Source organism: Triturus cristatus, chromosome 5_1 (assembly GCF_964204655.1).
Source record: "Triturus cristatus chromosome 5_1, aTriCri1.1, whole genome shotgun sequence".
In the NCBI taxonomy this organism is placed as follows: domain Eukaryota; kingdom Metazoa; phylum Chordata; class Amphibia; order Caudata; family Salamandridae; genus Triturus; species Triturus cristatus.
In genome coordinates, this window is record NC_140587.1 from 415,805,807 (window position 1) to 415,825,260 (window position 19,454).

The following is a 19,454-nucleotide window of genomic DNA, read 5'->3' on the forward strand; positions in this document are numbered from 1 at the left end:
GGCCTGTAGCATGTCTTTCACTGAGCGATCCTACCTAGGCCGCCCCGACGTCATGGGGGCCTAAACCTGGTAAGCCCTATATGATGTATCTCCACCACCAAGTGACGCTTGAGATCGTGCCAAACGCAGGACTAGGATGGGGTGGACGCTGGGGTTGGATGGGAAAGGCCCTGAGTACGAGGAGATTAAGTGCGCTGTTGTTGAGGCAGGGCCGGATGCTGTTTCTGTAGGGGAACTCGGAGATCCTGCTTGCAGACCTGTGCGATGTGCGCGTGGATGCGGCCGTCGGACACCCAGATGAATAGCGCCGGGGCCTACCGCTCCACCGTGGAGACATCGCAATTGAGGGCCAGCTCACTGTCCAGTCACGCAGACAAATCGCAGTAAGTTGCAGAGCCGTGGGAGGGGGTGCGCTTCACCACCTGTTTGAGGCACCATCTCCTGAACCGCCTCCACCGTATGCGGCACTCCCCCCGCTGCGCCCTCCGTGTCAAAAAACAGCAGGTGTCCCCCGGAGGCCGAGAGGTTCCCCCGCAGCCGGTGCATTGTGGTCCCCACAACAGATCATGCCGATATGTCAGGCCGCACTCAGGGACCGACCCTGTACAGCATGAGGACAGGTCCCCTAGGAGTGGGACATCAAGGAGACGAAATGAGCAGGGCTATTGAGAGGTAGGCCCCAGGTCGGGTAAGGCACTGCTGGAGTGGCGGGCACCCCAGCTTCTTCAGCTATCGGCGGTCCGCAGGTGCCGACCCCCGCCTCGACGCAGATGTTCCCAGGTGGGTATAGGGGACAGCAGGGGGGTGCAACACCAGCCCTGATCTGCGTGCAGCTCGCCCCCCTGACAGCCCCCACTCCAATGAACTGCTGGGGCCAGGTGAGACGCAGCGGGGGACCTATGCTGTTGTCAGCAAGGCCTGGCAAGGCAACGGTGCTGTCCAGGCCTTCTACTCCGCGCCGCCCCGCAGGCCGGGCCCACGCGGGCAGAACCTTCAGCACGGCAGGGGAAGCAGCGCGCCAGCAGGTACCTGGAGCCTCCAGGGAGCAAAGGACGTCTCGGAGAGGCCGTGAGCAGGCCTCGGCATCCTGGGGGGCCCGATCACGGGGCTCTGGCCGCTCCATGATGAGCTGCGACAGTTTAGCTCCATCACCGTGCTCCGTGCACGGCAACCATGCGGCCCGTACAGCGCCCACCGAGGTCACAGCAGCCGTCCGGACACACTATGGGCAGTCTCTGTATGTCGGCCAAACGGTGCAAGTGTCCTCCGCCTACTAGGGCGACGGATGGAGTGCGATTTAAGAGGCTATAGAAATCCGCGGGCCGGAGCGACCGCAAAGCACGTCCTATGCGATCGCCATCTTGGACACGCCCCCGAGAATTTAGTTTTTACATCAATTGTACTGCAGACCATCAGGTGGACAGTCAGTTCTTTGTGGGGTTCTTTGGGGCAAGGAAGATTAAGACCGAGCAGAAAAACACCATATTGTGGTGGATAGTCCTCTATGTTAAGATCTGCTACGACTTGGCCAAGACACCGTCTCCAGAGTGCCTGAGTGCACATTCGGTTGGATGGGCACTTTGCCCATTCGGTCCTGCGGGACTTTTTGCTTTAAGCCACTCTACAGTTAAAAGTATCCATCATAAGACAAGTTGCTTTCTCTGGGTAACACTCTTTTTGCTTACTCTAACAGCAGATTCCTCACTGCTGTCCTACCCCCACTGCCCTGTGTAATGGTCTCTTTAACAAAAGGTCACAATCTTGGAATCTGCACAATGGCATATCAGATCTTTCGTTTGTTATTTTATTCAGTATACATTTGTGTTGGAGGGAGGACCACCGGGGAGTCGGGGGGACTACTCCGGGCACCTTCCTACCGCAAAGTTATAGCCGAGCGCCGCTGAGAAGCCTCCTAGGAGAGGTCCTTCTCCTATGATCGTACTAGGCCCAGTAACACCACCACACAGGACTCCGTATCAGTTGCTTATCTTGGTTCTTTATATAAAAAGGAGCACGCTCAATATTTACAGTGGGATCGAGTGATCCAGTAAGAGTCTCAATGTTCTTGGAGGGATAGGGTAGCGGGACAGTCTTAGTACCAGCCAGGTACGGGAAGGCTCTGCGCCAGACCTTGGGTGCTGGTCTCAGAGCGGCTCGGACGTGGAGAGCCGCGACGGCGTCTGCAGGGCTCGGGTGGTAGTTCCGCTTGGGTCGAGCCGCGACAGTCAGCAGGGCTCTGGTGGTAGGTCCGCTTCGGTCGAGCCGCGGCGAGGTCAGCTGGGCTCTGATGGTACGTTTCAACAAGGTCGGGCCGCGACAGCGTCAGCAGGGCCCCAAAGGTTCGTGAAGGTCTTGTAAGCACGATGGAGCCGCGACGTCGTCAGCAGGGCTCAGAGTGTGGTTTCAGGAAGAGTCTTTCTCCGTAGGGTCAGCCGCGATCCGATCAGCAGGGCTCTTGACTCTGGGATACAACTGTCGTCTTGTTGCCGGGTCGCCCCAGATATAGGTCTGGAGCCCTTTGATGTCCGGACCCTTGCGCCCAGGAGGGCGGAGAGGCCGGGTAGGGCGCGGCCAGACGCCCAGCAGGAGAGGCGCCAGGCCCCAGAGAGCTGTGGGGCGATCGCACCTAGGTGTGGAAGGACGGTTGGGGGTCCCATCGATACTGCCCTCCGCCGGGAGTGGGAAGGGCTCACGTGGTATCCCCCGGGCCAGGGGTTGGCGCCTCGATGTCGGGCCTCGCTGGGACCGAGGCCGGGTAGAGCAGGGTCACGTAGGTGGTCACGTGGAGTGATGTATAATCCAAAATGGAGGAGCCCCGAGGTGCATGGGACCTCGTGCGGCTTAGCGAGGGGGAACAGGACCACGCCACGAGGCCGGCTCCAACAATTTGGAAATACAAATGGCATAAACTCAAACAGTGCAGCATCCGAAAAGAAGACTATACAAGCTGTAACATCGTACATCAGTGAGTTACCGGTCCAATCAGTACGTCCCAGTCTATGCAGTGGCATTCATGCTTCCACCTTTAGGGGGAATCCAGAATGGTTAGCAGGTAGGTTGTGAAGGTGCAGGTAGTTCCTCAGCATGCAGTTCTAAACGTTCTTTACAGTAGGTCAAGTGCGAGAGCCATTGACTTTTCGTGGCTATCACTCGTTTGCCCCAGTATATCGCAACAAGCCTCTTGCCTGACAATAGGGCCACTTTTGTGAGCCTGCGTATTTCTGGCTGCAGATCTTTTACCAGACCAAGAAAACATAGGTGCGGGTGACACACTACAGTCTCCAGTGTCATTGCAGAAAGAGTCAGGGATCTGTGTCCAGAATTGCCACATGGTAGGGCAAAGCCGTGGCAGCTGCATAAAGTCCGCATCGGGTGCCCTGCATCTTAACCATTTTGCATCCTCTCACAGATCAAACCTGTATAACTGAACAGGGATATAATACATTTGGTGGAGGTATTTGAAGTGTATTGTACTTAAATTACAATGAGGTGTAAGCATGTTGGTTTGTGTATGAAAGAATGTCCAGTCAGCTAGCTCCAGCAGTTGATCCAATACCGATTTCCATTTCTCCAGTGCCAGATATGGGGTTGGGGCATATCATTTTGTACAGAGATCTATAACTTAGTAATGAGCCCTTTACGAGTGGTACTAGTCAGCAGTGTATGTAGTGCACGGAGATCGGGGGTTTACCCGGGAATTGAGGGAATACTACTCGTACCGCGGCACAGTGAAAGAAGTATATGAAGGTCTGCAACGGGGTGTGACGTTGCGCATGAGCACTGTACTCCTACAGTGTCTACGTCCATTCTTAGACATTGTAAGTGCAGTAAAGCCATAACAGAGTATATGGTCTGGAAGTTTGTTATTACGATCTCCACAGCACCAAAATGGCTTTACTGAATTCTGGAAAGTTTGGTATCCAACTTCTCAGCATTATGTACACACAGTGATGCCAGTGTGGGATTTATTATACAATGCACTCAGAAGGCATCTTAGAGATGCCCCCTGAAAAATGACCAACCTCTGGTGGGTTCCCTGACTGGTACACACCAGCCTGCCACCACATGTTTCTGGACCCCTGGGGTGGGAGCCTTCCCTCCCTGAGCCCAGAAACAAAGCCTTTCCTGGAAGGAGGTGGTCGCACCTCCCCCATGTCAGGAAGAGTCATCTGTGGCAGGGGGCTTAAAAGGCCTTTCCGCCTTTGTAATGCCACCCCCAGCCTCTCCTGCTATCAGGACAAGGCCCCCTTCCTGTCTCCCCTCCTTTTCGGGAGGAAGACAGGCAGGAAAAATTAGAGTAGCCCAGAAGGTGTGCCTACCTCTGCCAACCTCACCCCTTAGGTGGGGGAGGCGAGGTGAAGCCCACTCTTCAGTGCCCGCAATCTTGCTGATGGCAGGTACTCTTCAATTGGCTACTGACCTCGAGACCCCTATAACTCCCCCTAAATACAGAAGTTAGGAGGCAGCCCTGAACCAAGAAGGCGGATTCACGCAACTTACGAAGAAGGACAAAAGAAGATGCCCAGCAGAGGAGACTATAGAGAACAACTGACTTGGCCCCAGCCCTACCGGCCCGTCTGCAGTTTCCAGAGATCCTGCGCCAAAAGTAGCCTGGTCCTACAGTCTGCAACCTCTAGAACTCTGGGAGGACTGTCTGCCTTCAACAAAGACCGGATCCACAGCGTCGCCTGCAGCCTCTTATGTCTCCGAGCCCTCCAACTTCCCTGCCCAGCTGTTGGTTCCTCCCGTAAGTCTTCCTGGAACGAGCCTGCAGCCAAAATCCCAAACCGGCAACTCCCATTGAAAACAGGGCACCGGACGCCAAAACCGCACCCTGCACCCAGCCGCCCCTGTGCCGCTGCGGGTGCACCTTGTGTGCTAACTCTGAGCCCCCTGAGCCTAACACCAGGAGCTTTGCTCCCACAACCTTGTGGCCTTCTCATGAGCAGCCACCAACCGCAGGCCCCCTATCCCCCATTGGATAACATTAAGCCTTCGCACTCTGCACCCGGCTGACCTAGTGTCGCTGAGGGTGTTCTGAGAGTGCATCCTCGACCCTGGGGGAACCCTGGTTCAAACACCAGAAACCCAACTCCCACAAACAAGTACTTACCTGTAAACCGATAACTTTATTTCTTCCCATAGGATTGCATTGACTGCTTTTCTTTGAAAGTGTGGAGTTGGGTTGTATGAAACCTTGAAAAACTGCGAATGTACCAAAACTGAATCACTTACCTCTTGTCTAGGAAATGTGTGATATCTAGGCATATCACACTGAGTAGCAAAAGTAACTTAAAAGTAATCCAAGAAGTAATATGTACAGTAATCTCCAAAGTAACTGAAAAGTAATTCTCATTATTGACTTAGCTGTATATCAACCAACGGCATTTGAACCTGCATTCAACTGTAATTCACTGCATAAATCTTGCAAACTATTATTTCACTTACCTGCACCAGGCCTGGCTTGGTTCTAGAAGTTAAAATAATTAAATAATATTTGTAAACAAACCAAATTGGTCTGAGTTCAGTCTTTGAGTGTGTGACATCATTTCTTGCCTGTGTGTGTACAATAAATGCTTACCACTACCCTCTGATAAAGCCTTACTGCTCGCCCACACTACCATAAATAGAGAATAAGGTATTATCCACTCTCTATTTATGGTAGTGTGGGCCTACCTTTGGGGTTCCACTAGACTCTGTGCACACTATACCCTACTTTGGTATTGTATATACAGAGCCAGCTTCCTACTGGATGTTAATAAAAAGGTAGAGAAATGTAGGTAATCCCACCTTCCTCATTACAGCCACCTTGTCTGATAATGGGTGTCTGAACCATCTTTGCAATTTATCTTCAAGCTGCGACAAGTCTGTAAAATTTGCAAAGATGGCAGGTGCGTCATAGTGATCTGTTTCATCAGGAGACTATTTTATCAATTTTCTCATGGGTCCAGGGTGTTGTAAGTTTAGCGGCCAGACAGCGCACTGGGTGTCTCCCCCCTCCCCAAACGCTCTTACCACATAGTCTGGACATGTGAGGTATTTCTTGATGGGCTTTGTCATTAAAATTGGTGATTTGGTCACGTATAGCAGCAAGAGTGCAGGGGTTTGAAATGGGTCCATAGTTATGCTCCAGAGTGTGTAGCCTTTGCTGTATAGTCCACAATTGTCTTTGCAGTGCCTTCAGTAAGCCGCCTATGTGCTGATGCAGGCCCTGCTGATAGTGGCCTAAAGGCCTCCCAGAGAGTGCTTACGTTCTCTACGAAGCCTTCATTGTTTGTGAAATATGCATTAATATCTGATTGCAAACCCTCTCAGAATACTATGTTGCCCCGAAATCACCACATAAACAGTGTAGGGATATGATTGGGGACAATCGGTGTGAGGCGCACTAGTGCATGGTCTGATAAGGTCTTAAGCAAGTGTGTTATGTCGCAATTCCAAGCACAAACCCCCTGGATTGCCAGCCAGTAATTTAAACGGGACCAAGAACCATGTACAGAAGAGGTGAATATGCGTTCTCGCTGGGTGGGGTGCTGGAGTCTCCAGAGATCCACCATCCCATACACCTCCAGCTCAGTCCTAAGAATTTTGGTAGTGTGCTTGCTGTGCCATTCTGTTGTGCCATTCTGTTGTTGCCGATCTATCTAGTATGGGATCCAAATATGTATTAAGGTCTCCACCACATAGTATGGTAGTCGTTGTTAGTTTTAGAATCTGGTTCCAAAGTAAAAGTCGGGGTTTATCCACGTTTGGCCCATATGTGTTAACCAAAGTGACCGGGTGCCACGGAGCACTCTCTGCACAATCACTTATCGCCTATGTCTGTTTGAGTGTGTGTAATTTGGAAGGAGACCCCTTTCTTGATGAGGATCATTGTGCCCCTTGAATAGAAGGAATAAGAAGAGGCTGTTCTGTGTGCGGCCAAACGTGTCCCCATCGAATGTTCAGAATGTCGGGTCAAATGAGTTTCTTGAAAGGCAATGTGGATGTTATGGCAATTGAAATATACCTTGCAAAACACAGCAGGTGCTAGTCTATTTAGGCCCTGTGCATTCTGTGTCAAGGACGATATGGGACCTCTTAGTGGTGCGGTCATCTTGTGTTACCAGAACTCCACTGGAATAGCCAGGACAGTCGTGATGCACAGTATGAGTTTGATGCAAGGGTCCCAGCATTACTGTTGCAATAATAAACAACTGATCCCTGCCCACAGTAGCATCCCTATCATGCCGGCGACATTCCCAGATCCAACAAATAGCATCTGAGAAGGTTACAATGAGTCCTGTGTCCAAAGAACTTTGAAAACTCCAACCATTACTCTCGGCGTGTTCCCGTGGGGACTGCTAGAGACGCAGCCTAAGCCTTCTAAGTTCCGGGGGTGGCCAGGGTGAGAGGGCATCATGTCATGGCGGCTGAGTGGATATCGTGAGCGGCGGTGAAATGATCAAACTGGTAATCGTGGGGATGTTGCCCAAATTCCTCACGTTATGTGTCACATTCAGTCTTGTTCAGAGGACATTTCAGGGAATGTTTGGTTTGTTTTCTTCATCATCCATGGCAGTCTGGTGTATTTCCTAGATTGGTAGAGAGTGTTTTTAGGTGCTCCAGTGCCGCGTTGGGGAGCCTGTATATTTTCTTGTGTCCATGGTGTTCAATGAGGAGGAGATGCGCTGGGTAATGCATGGCATAGGCTATTCCTGCCTTTTGCAGCTGTGTGCTGATGTAGAAATGCCCTGCAGGCCACTTGCACTGCTGCTGTGAAATCTGAGAGGAAGGCGACGTTGTTTCCCTGGTAAGTGAGGTCTTTCTTTCCTCAGGCTAGTAATTTAAAACCTTCTCTATGAAGGGAGCGTGGAGGGGCTCTGGGAGGTGGACGCGCCATGAGAGAGCGGTGGGCCTGCTCCACCACAGCAGGCTAGAGAGGTTATCTGAGCCAAAGAGAGGTCAGCATTGTCTCGATATACTGTTCTACCCCGTATCCGTGTTATTTGATTCATGTGATTCGTTAGTTTTGGCAGGACCACTCTTCCAGGTCTTTGTTTTTGGCTTGGTTCACAGCAGCACTTTTTCCATGTTCAAGCTCTTATTCAACACCATTTTCAAGCCATCTTCTGCTGCAGATATGCGTTGCTCCACCAACGTGATGGTGGAGTTTATCTGCTATGTAGTCCATGCGCAGATTAAAATGTGTCTGTTTTCCCATCAATAGACCTGGCTCTGTTGCATGGCTTGAAGCGTTGTCGCGAATACACTCTCATTTGGTAATGCAGTTTTCTGCTCTGTCTGTAGGGTCATCATCGGGGGCTTTTTCTGGTTGGTTTTGCCTCAAACGTGAGGTGAAGTTGACTACGGTCTGTTTCCCCATGGTATCGTGTGTAGCGGTCCCAGAGTAGGTATAGGCAGGCAGTTAACAGTTCATGTAGCGTGCAGTAAAGCAGGAATGCCTTTCGGTGGCAGAAGCGGAAAGCTGCTCACCCCATCTGGCTCGCTCAGCAGCTAAGGCGCCTAGGAGTGGTGTTGTGTGGATGCACTCATCAAGGTGGCACCTCGTGGATCTGGAATGGCCCAGGTGCCTCTAAGGAGTGCTGGGATGGGGCCCCCGGGGGCAGGCAGACTGCAACAGGTAGTTGGACCACAGGGCCTCTGCACACCTCCAACATCTCCTCGTTGAAATTCCGCCTGGCCCACAATTCCTCCCGGGGGTCAAAGTCTAGGGGCAGCAGCCAGGCTTGTTTTGGGGCCTCGCCTCGAATATGATGCAAGTGATACTGTCCACTGCTGTTCTCCTCCACTTCTTGTGTCTGGGGCCTATGCGGCCCACCAAGTACAACAGGCAACGTCCAGATCGGGCATCGCACCTGGTATCCCCTGGTGCGGTGCGATCACATTCTCGACGGTCCACACTCCTGGATCCCAGGAATTCGAAGACAGCCCCTGGTGGCCCCACTGCCTGGCAGAAGCAGGTCAGTGAGATTATGTGATTTGCCCAGTGTCACTGGATGACTCAGACTTAAACCTCGATCCTCAGTTTCAAAGTCAACAGCTCTGGCCATTAGGCCACGGCTCCCCCCCTTACCTTCAAGACGGGCAGAACAGTGTGAGTATGTTTAAATAAAATGTGACTCTCACTATTTTGCTATCAAGAGTGGGCAATGGTACCTCATTGCTTTTAGGCATTTATTAATTACTCCTGGTCGTCTCAAAGCAGCATTACTTCCAGTGGCTGGGCTAGCCATTGGCACAAGAAAGTTTGGTCATCTTTCAGGAGTCCTAATCACATTAAAAATGGCTTCTCTTTTCAAACAAAAGGTCCCTGCGTTACTATGTGTCTCCACCCTATCTTGCCTAGAAACTGTCATTTCTGGGCCAGTAAAATGAAAACTTTCCTTCTTGATATCCCTTTATTAAAAAAGAAAAAAGACACTGAAGCAATCTTTTTCCATGTGTTCCCCTAGAATTTGGAACTCCCTCCCACTGAACTTTATGATCCTTTCTTCTTATGTTACATTTATGAAAAGAGATTAAATGTCTAGTGTTGTAACTTCACCTTACACCCTAACTGTTCCATGTGTGCAGACAGTTCACTACATTACAGTGAGAACTGTTATTAGAGGTTGAAACTTTGGTTTTCTAAGCACAGGGATATGCAGTTGACATCCCTAAGTACTATAAGCTATTTTATGAGTACCATGCTTTAAACCATATATAATTTCTTACTGCTGCAATCCGAGATAGACGACTTAATACTTTGTTTAAAAGGTTCAATGAGAATAATGTCTTTGGGAATCAAAATACTTTTTTTTTTTTGGAAGGGTTAGCCAAATGGTTTTTGAAAGATTGCTCTGCATGTTATTACAGGAATGAGAGGATTTGTGGGGTTTGCTACTCTGTGGAAGATATGCTAACTAGAAAATCTGATTTTCTTTGCAGCTTGTTTTGGTTTTCATTTGGTTCTCCTATTTGGATAGGTAAAAAGAATCTTAACAAGTCGGGCTGCCTTACATGATAGTAAGCAACCAACTTGACCCTCTATCACTAGATATAAGCATTCGCTGTGCCTTAGGCTCCACAAAATCGTGCACTGGAGCAGCAAGAAGCGAACAGAAAAAGGCCCTAGACGTTTGTTCTAATCATTTTGCCCCCTTAATTTGTTTCATGTGTCTAGATCAGAGTAATGGTGCTAGAAGGCTGTTACACAGATTCTTTTTCTTTTGATTGTTAGCTACGGATGACATAAAACCATGCCCACGATGCGCTGCCTACATAATAAAGATGAATGATGGTAGCTGTAATCACATGACTTGTGCTGTCTGTGGTTGTGAGTTCTGTTGGCTTTGCATGAAGGAGATCTCTGACCTTCATTATCTCAGGTGAGTGGGTCAATTGTTTTTAGTTATTTTTATATGCATTGTATACACTTTAAGTCTGAGAATAAGCTGATTTTTTTTTTTTCCTAAACATAGCTTTGACTCTAATATTACTCCTTGGTACTGTAGAACTAAAATGGCGTTAGCCTTTGTTTGGATTTTAAAATTGCAATTCTAGATGTAATTATAGTATTGTAACCTCTATTCTGCGTCGTAATATCTTCATTGATGGTACTAAATGCTTGAATGATCTCCCGCTGTAGGTGTGGACCCAGAGAACTTTATCATAGATATGTTGTTCATAGAATACAGCATAGGGTGCCAATGTCCATAGAATGATTAGCACCCTGTAAGGCAGGTTAAAATGTAAGATCAGAAAACAAACATAACCTGGTAGACTTTTTTTGCAAACAGAAGGAAAAGAGTCCTGTCTATTTATAAATAACCAGACATTCCTCTAGCTATAATGCATTACTCTGGCAGTGTGGCTCACCCAATCAGTTATTTTTTCCAGCTCCTGTGAGAATGATCTGAGAGCGTGTTAAGTTTTCTACCTCAGTTTTTTCTTTCTAACTTAGCTCTTTAGACATAATTTGATATTCAGTCTGTTTTAACACCCTTCTAATGAGTAGGATAAGGGGGCGTGGCCAAGATGGCGGAGAGCTAGGACGTGCTCTGCTTTCTCTCCTCCACCCGCCGCACCAAAAGCAATAGCATCGGCCTCTGATCGCACAGGTGCCGGCAGAATTGAACCCTACACTACCTGGTGACAGCCGGGGATTCCTCTGCTGGGTCTCCCGGGCTCTCGGTGAGCATTCCAGCGGTTCTTGGCCCCTGCCAGGCCTGTCTCCCGGACGCGAGCGTGCCGCTGGGGGAGGTGCGGCCACGGTCGTTGGTATCTGAGCTGACGTCGCTGACCCGCGAGTCGCTACAGCATGACGGAGGTGGAATACTGGACGCCGAGGCATATCCTACTATTTGAGGCCAGCAAGCAGCAGTAGCGGCGGCCGGTGGCGGCCTTGAAGTCCAGGCCCAGTGTGGAGCGGCGGCCTAGCCGAGGGGCGCCCGAGGAACGCGACTGCCACCGCGAGGACTCACGGTCTGAGGTGAGCGACGCGGCCTACGCAGCGATACCCCAGCCTTCGGCGTCGCGGGATGCCTTGAGATCAGCTGTGCTCTCTGTTACCCGGGGCCATCGAAGGGCCTTGCATGCGAGGCGGCCAGCCCGCGAGAAGCAGTGAATTTGGGACTGTGCCTGCCCGGAACGGGCCTACCGCCCCTGCTCATCTGGTCACTGCAGGGCGGACTCTCGGGGCCGAGCCCCTGCTTGGTGTGGCCCTCAGCCTAACTATCACACGTTCCCGGAACCCCTGCTCTTCTGAGACCTGTGTAGCCCTGGTGCGTCCCGGCCCTGCATCTCCTTCGTGCCACCTTGCACCTTGCTGGGGGAGACCGAGATAAAAGGCACAAGTTTGGTCTGAAGTACCCGCAGCAGCCGGGCAAATACTGCACCACTCTGAAGGCTTGAGGGCGGCGACGCCTCGTTGCGGTGGAGGGACCCCGCGGAGCTCCAGCGGGCACCTTGCTGCCCCAGGGGTACAAAGCCCGGCGTTTCTCTGTCTCGGCTGGGTGAAGCGTGGGTATAGAGATTCTCCGTGCTCTCTACTACACGGTCGCGGGGCCCCGTGCGGAGTGGGGAACGAAGCATGTCATCCTTCCGGGGCAGAAGAGACGAATCGGCCGCCAAGGAGAACTCCCTTAAGGCCCACTTTGCCCGTGTGCAGAGCGGCAGCCAGACAACTCCCGGCCGGCAGGGTGCGGATACACAAATGACCACTGCTGAGGACACACTGGTGACGCGGGCCTTCCTGGAATCCCTGTTTGCAGCTTTGCATGATGATCTCCAGATGGTGAAACGAGACCTCCCGGCAGAGATAAAGGACATACGCAAGGATGTTGATGACCTAGGTGAGAGGGTGGCGTCCTTGGGAGGACAAGAGCGACGCTCGTGACACCTGATTGGCGACCATGCAACAAGAAGTTCTTCGTATACACGAGCAGCGGGTAGATGTCCAATCCAACCTAGAAGATATCGAAAATCACTCTTGCCGCCATAAGACCTTTTCGGATACGTACGTGCACTCTTCAATCACATCTTGGGCAACCCGCCGGACTCCGACCTGAAGCTGGACAGAGCACACAGGGTTGGCCCACTCAGGGCACCGTCGGCACCCCCGGCAGACATCCTGATCTGCGTCCAGAACTTCCGTACTAAGGAGGAGATCCTACGTAAAGCCAGACTGCTTCAGCCGATCACCTTTCGCAACCAGTCACTGGCCCTCTACCAAGACCTAGCTGCCATTACTCTCCAGAAACTTAGGACATTCCAGCCCATCACGGAGGCTCTGCGCCAGCGAAATATCACCTACTCCTGGGGGCACCAATTCCGCCTCGTCTTCCGGCACGATGGGAAACTTTGCCAGCTCCACTCCCTGTCTGAGGCAAGCAAATTACTGGGGATCTCTCTTCCAGAGGTTACGGAGGAAGACGACCACACCGATCCCGGCTCCAGCGACGATCGCCCAAGATGGAGACAGCAGCGCCGGGGCACCCAGCGGGCGGACTCACTAGTGGTCAAGAAAGAGCAGCAGGCCGTCCTGGAGGCACTAACGGGAGCCCTGGCAAAGACATCAACAAGTGACTGAGCCTGGCCGCCATGCTATATCCTTTGTGTTTTGCCGTGGTCCGGGTTGGGGGAGAGGGGGTTGAGGTGCCCATTGGCCACTTTACACCCCCGTAGACTTCTTTACTGGTCATCCTTGGATGACGGACTAATGACTGAACTCAGGACTTTCCTTGGCACCTGTTGTGCCTTACTTCTCTGGGCTTATCTCTTGTGGGTTCTTGCACTGTTCTTTTTCCTGCTCTTTTCCGCTACCTGTTCTTTTCTTTTGGGGGAGTGAACCGGTCCAAGGAGTGTCATAATGTTCTTCCACCTGCCCTGGCGTGGTGGGGTCTATGCTGTCTTGCTGCTCATGCTCGGCATCCACCTGTTTCTGGACACTAGATGCGAGGGGCTTCCGTTAAGATACTCACGCTCAATGTGAGAGGGCTTAATAACCCCAACAAACGCAGAACCCTCCTCTCCTACATAGAGAGTACTAAGGCAGACATCTGCCTTCTTCAAGAGACACATCTACTCTCTAAGGACTGCCACCATCTTGGGTGTCATGCATTCCCGACACAATTCTTCGCCTCCAAGCTAAACAAGACGGCTGGGGTAGCGATTTTGGTCTCAAGGGCTTTCCAGGGGAAGGTGCTACAGAAAGGGGTGGAGATAAAGGGTAGACTGCTCACTTGCCAGTTCCTTGTAGGGGGCCATATTTTGCATGTGGGGTCCATTTATGCATCTAATGAGGGTCAGGAACGTTTTCTGCTCTTACTGAGGTTATGGCAACCCACGATCGTCATATTTTGATAGGGGGGATCCTAACCTGGTGTTCGATAACGAGTTGGATAGATCTGCACAGCGCACGAGCCAGGTGGGCACCCTTTCACCCACAGGTCTCGCCAGACTACGTGACTTAGACCTCACAGATCTCTGGAGACACCAACACCCCAGGTCACGGGCCTTCTCATACTACGCCAACGCCCACAAAACGTATGCTAGGTTAGATTATTTCCTGGGTTCTAAGGCACTGCGTAACACTTTGCTCTCAACGGACATTCTGACGGCTGCCCTCTCCGATCATGCCCCGCTGGAGGTTGTCCTAGCCCTCCCACCACTTCACCGCCCAGTTCAACATTGGCGCTTCCGAGATGCTTTACTGCACAGACCTGATACAGTGGCCCAACTGCAAAGCGCCCTAGAGGACTTCCTCGCACATAACGATAACCCAGACACTGCCCTTTCCACGCGATGGGAGGCTCTCAAAGCAGTTATCCGAGGAGAGGTTATTGCCATCTTGTCTGCAGACAATGCGGACCGCAAAATAAAGAGGGATGATCTGACATAGAAGGTACGTGAACTGGACCAGATGCACCAACGTACCGGGGCACCCCGCATATGGCGGCAGTTGACGGCTGCCCGGGCACAATTGACGGCCATTGACTGAGACAAGGCAGAATATGCAGCGATGAGGCTACGGCATTCCTTCTACATGGGGGGGGGACACAAGTTTGTCCATCTCCTGGCAAATAGGCTCCGGGAGGTGCGAATGCGTGAGGGGGTCTGGGAAATCCGAGACAGTGCAGGGGTACTCCGTTCAGAGGACACAGCTATTGCTGAGACCTTTCGTAATTTCTACGCCCAACTTTATGATGCTCAACCTCTGGATGGTGCCGAAATTGCGGCATATCTCGCACAGGCCCGTCTCCCCTCCCTGACACCGGAGCAAGCGGCTCATGTTGAGAGGGAGATTAGACTGGAGGAGGTTATCGCGACCATCTCACGCTTGAAATTGGGCAAGTCACCCGACCCGGATGGCTACACCGCTGCTTTCGATAAGCAGTTCTGCACGACTCTTGCCTCCTTGCTCACTCGGCTTTTTTATTCCTTGGCAACGCCTGGGCGATCCCAGCTTCCATGTTAGAAGTGGCGATAGCTGTCATCCCTAAGGCAGGGAGAAGGACAGGTCAGAGTGTGGGTCATATCGGCCAATCTCACTCTTGAATGTCGATCTAAAACTTTTTACTGGCATCTTGGCCAACAGGCTTGACCCCTACATGCAGGGGATGGTGGACCCTGACCAGGCCTGATTTATCCCACAGCGACAGACTAGTGACAACACGAAACGTGTCGCGCACCTCATAGAGAAGGTCTCTCGCATCCCTGGGAAGTATATGCTCCTCTCCATAGACGCGGAGAAGGCCTTCGATAGGGTCCACTGGCCATATCTTGAACAGACACTGGTCCATTTCGGTATCGGGAAAAAGATGCGGACACACATTTTTAACTGTTACAAGTCCCCCACCGCCACGGTACGGATAAATGGGCACACCTCTACCCCATTCCCCATCAACAGACGTACGAGGCAGGGATGCCCTTTGTTGCCCCTGCTCTTCACTCTCTATATGGAGCCTATGGCTCAGAGGGTTAGAGATTGTCCTCAGATCACAGGCATCCGCTTTGGTGGGGACACGCACTCCATCAGCCTCCATGCTGACGATGTGCTTGTCACCTTGGAGAACCCTGAGCAGGTGCTGGGGCCAGTTTTGGAGGAACTGGACGCTTTTGCCGGCACCTCGGGATTTAAAATTAATCTGACCAAATCTATAGCGATTACTCTTTCCCTGTCACCCCAGGAGCTGGAGGTCCTACAGGTTCGTTATCCCCTGCAGTGGTCTATGGATACTGTTCCCTACCTGGGTGTACACCTGGCTCCGACCTTACCGGCCATGCGCACCTCTAACTACTCCCTCCTCCCCTATCACATCTGCACTGAGCTGCTGGAAACACCCTAAGACCTCATGGCTGGGGCGAGTGGCTGCTATTAAGATGACAATACTCCCCAAAATTCTCTATTTATTTCAGACGCTTCTCCTGCCGCCCCCAACCGGATGGTTTCATAGGGTGCAGTCAGAACTTTCCCATTTTATCTGGCAGGGGCGCAAACCACGACTCAAACAGACAGTTTGATTTCTCCCGCCCCACGAAGGTGGCCTGGGGATCCCGGATCTTAGGCTTTATTTTTACGCGACACAACTCCAAAATGTGGTTGAGTGGAGCCGGGCTGAATCTGAAAAACACTGGCTCTTCCAAGACCGAGCTGTAGCCGGTACGTCCCTCATGAAACTACCCTTCCTCTCGAAGAATCACCCCCCTCCCAAAGTGACTCGTTCCCTTCTCACAGTCTGGGACCGGACTAACACACGTTATAGACTTACAACCTTCCCATCTCCACTCACATCATTGGTGGATAATCCTGACTTTAGCCCAGGGATCGGCCATCAGTCCTACCGCTTGTGGCAGGAAGCTGGTTGTCGCGCGCTAGGTCTCTTGTTCGCCAGGGGTGACATTATCCCCTTCTCGCAGCTTCGGGCAGACTACGGCCTCCCGGAATCTGAACGTATGCATTACTTACAAGTTAGACACTGGGCTATGCACCCTGACAACTGATCCCAGGCCACCAGACTCCTCACCACATTCGAACGCTGGCTAATCACGCGGGCCTCCGATAAGGAGTTAATTTCAGACCTATATAAGATGCTTCTGTCCAGATATACCCATACTTACCACGTGGGCCGCGCGCGCTGGGAGGGAGACCTGGGGCGTCCCCTTAGCCTTGCAGAATGGGAGGGTGCTTGTTACCGAGCGAGCCATACAGCAACACACATTGGCCTCACTGAGACACTTACAAAGTTGGTTTATCACTGGTATTACACCCCAGTGAGGCTCCACCAAACTGACCCGACGCAAAGTCCTGATTGTTGGCGGGGCTGTGGGAAGAGGGGCACACTGGTCCACTTATTGTGGGACTGCAAATATCTTCAGGCCTATTGGAAGCACATTCTAGATGATGTGGACGAGCACCTCGGCACTGAAATCCCTAGGTTTCCTGCCTATGTCCTATTAGGGGTGCCAAATCTGCTCACTTAGCCATTGAAATCTAGGCGTGGGAAGCAGATAGCCATAGCACTGGGCACAGCAGTTCAGAACATATTAATACACTGGAGAACCCCCGTATTCCTGAACACTCCGGATTGTATCAAAGTCTATGGCACATACTAGGTATGGAGAAAATTTCTCTCACACTGGCTGGGAAAGGTTCCTCCTTCAGCGACTTGTGGCTGCCGTTCCTCTCACTACTCGTGCAAGAATTTCGGGAGCTTTACTGCCCGAGGTATCTTCGCCTGTTACGCCTCACGATGCCAGACACCTCTGTGTAATAATTCTTTACCACCTTTGGGAATTGTTGTTTTCAAAATGCCATCTCCTTTTGAGAAGTGTCTCTCCTGTGGTAGAAAACAAGCAAGGTCTGTGGTATGTGTGCTCCATCTCATACTGTTAAAGACTACAGTATCTGCCATAAAATATCCAAAAGAACTCTTGGGAACAGATATGGGATCAGACTTCTAGGGGTATTTCAAAACGTGAAGGCTGAGAAGAAGAGGTAGATGAGAACCAGCTAGATGAGACAACTCCTCAGGCATCTATTGCTAAGAAGGTATGCTCTAGTAAGGATTTCCCAAGAGGGAGATAGTCCGAGAAAAGAGGAGGCAAACATGTTCACAGTCACTACTAAAAACATTATTTGAAGTTGATGTAGAGAGCCTCAGCCCTCTAATGTGGGTTCTATACCTTCCCACCACAGACATAAAGACAAGAGTCATCAGTCTGCATGGCCTGCTGCATGCTGACGGCAAAGACAACTATGTTGAAGACAAGAGGATCGTTTTTGATGGCAAAGCCACATCACGATCCCTTTTACCATCAGGATCAGAGTAATGATGTCATCCGAGACAGTCAAGATATCATCATTTTATGTCGATAAAACCTTAGACCCCAACAAAGCATCTCCATTCTGTCAAAACCACCTTTCAACAACATTGAGGAAACTGCATTGAGGGAAATCCCAATATGTTACTGTGGATTCGTCTCATTCAAGTGCAGAAATAGCTCACTCTCCATCATGGTCCCCTTCTCTGCTGTCTTTTTCAATATCGCCTATTCATTCTTCACAAGGCACTCCTATATCAGGCTTATCTCCATCTCCAAATTCGTTCTTGATGAAGACATCAAGTACTTAAGTGCAGTCAACTTCCAAGCCTCCTCAATTGAGGAGGGCTATTTCGACATCAGACCCTCATCCATTACCATTCAAGCCGATTCTACTAGTTGTTCCCTTTGAGGATCCCGTTCAGGAACTTCTTTATCCTCTACAGGTTACCTTCTCAGAGGATGGTTTCCAAGATGACATCATTGTCTTGTCAATGTCTTCTTCCACCCAGAACTCCTTTATCTCACAGAGAATGCACTGCTGGAAAACAGAGACCTGATGTTTCTCTATCAAGACCGAGATCTTTTTTCTCAGACTCTGATACACATTTGTTGTATACTCCAGAATTCCCTTGGCTATTCCTTCTCATGCATCCTCCGTTTATTATACTAACTCCTTTCATGAGATTTTGGCTAGAGGTGCATCAAATGTAACATTTCTGTGAAGACTTCAAAACCAACAGTCTCAGTTATGCTCGAGACGTTTGTCAGGAGCAGCTTCAAAATGCCTACTCCCTTTGGTACTAGGACGACTGACTATTGCTGAGGAAAAATTCCTCACACCTGCAACAATTTAGTTATCTGCACCAAGGTTATGAAAGAAATATAAAGTTCCACAGTAAGATCCAGACTTACTAAAAACAAATTACCCTAAGCCAGACTCGTTCATTGTCCATTCAGTTAGAAGGTAACATGCATCAGCTCTTATAAAACCACTGCATCTCCAGAAAAGAAACGTAAAAATGGGACTTGATGGGTAAAAAAGTATGTGGTACAGCTGCTGTCCATCTTAAAAATGCCAGTTACACTGCTCTTTTGGGTTGACACCAGAGAGATACCATAGAGACTGAATGAAGTCTTTAATGTATAATTTTACCAAGCGTAGGCAACAAGATTACATAGGGCAAGTAAATGAAAGTTCACTGATATCCAACAAAGTTATCAGTGCAGCTGTCGACTCATTAGATCGAGCCTCCACTGGTGTGGCTATCAGAACATCATTCAAGCCAGAGGCACAATAAACTTAGCAAGTGTAGGAAAGTGCCCCTTTTTGACATGGTCCCCCACATTATTTGCCTGGCATCTGATGCAATTTTGACAGAAGTGCACTGAGTTCTTGCTATCCTGGTCCCCAATGCCAGATCTTTTTCCCTAAAACTGTACAATTGTTCCCCCAATAGGCAATACATTTAGCACCCCCTTTAGGTCCCTAGTAAATGGCACCCCTGGTTCCTAGGGCAAGGAGACATAACAAGATAACAAGTGTTCCTAAGGGCTGCAGCATGTATTGTGCCACCCTAAGGGACCCCTCCGCGCCAACATGTAACTTGCCAATACAGACAGCATGCCATGATGCAGAGAAAGGTGAA

At 50.6% G+C, this 19,454-nt stretch overlaps 1 protein-coding gene across 4 annotated transcripts in view; it reads left to right on the plus strand.

Annotated features, from left to right (window-relative positions):
• RNF19A (ring finger protein 19A, RBR E3 ubiquitin protein ligase) overlaps positions 1–19,454 on the plus strand; it is a 498,540-nt gene that overhangs the window by 238,411 nt on the left and 240,675 nt on the right. For all 4 annotated transcript variants that reach the window (XM_085605173.1, XM_085605174.1, XM_085605172.1 and 1 more), the window contains one exon: positions 10,223–10,370. In XM_085605173.1, coding sequence (XP_085461299.1) covers positions 10,223–10,370 — 148 coding nt within the window. The remainder of the gene's footprint in view (positions 1–10,222; positions 10,371–19,454) is intronic.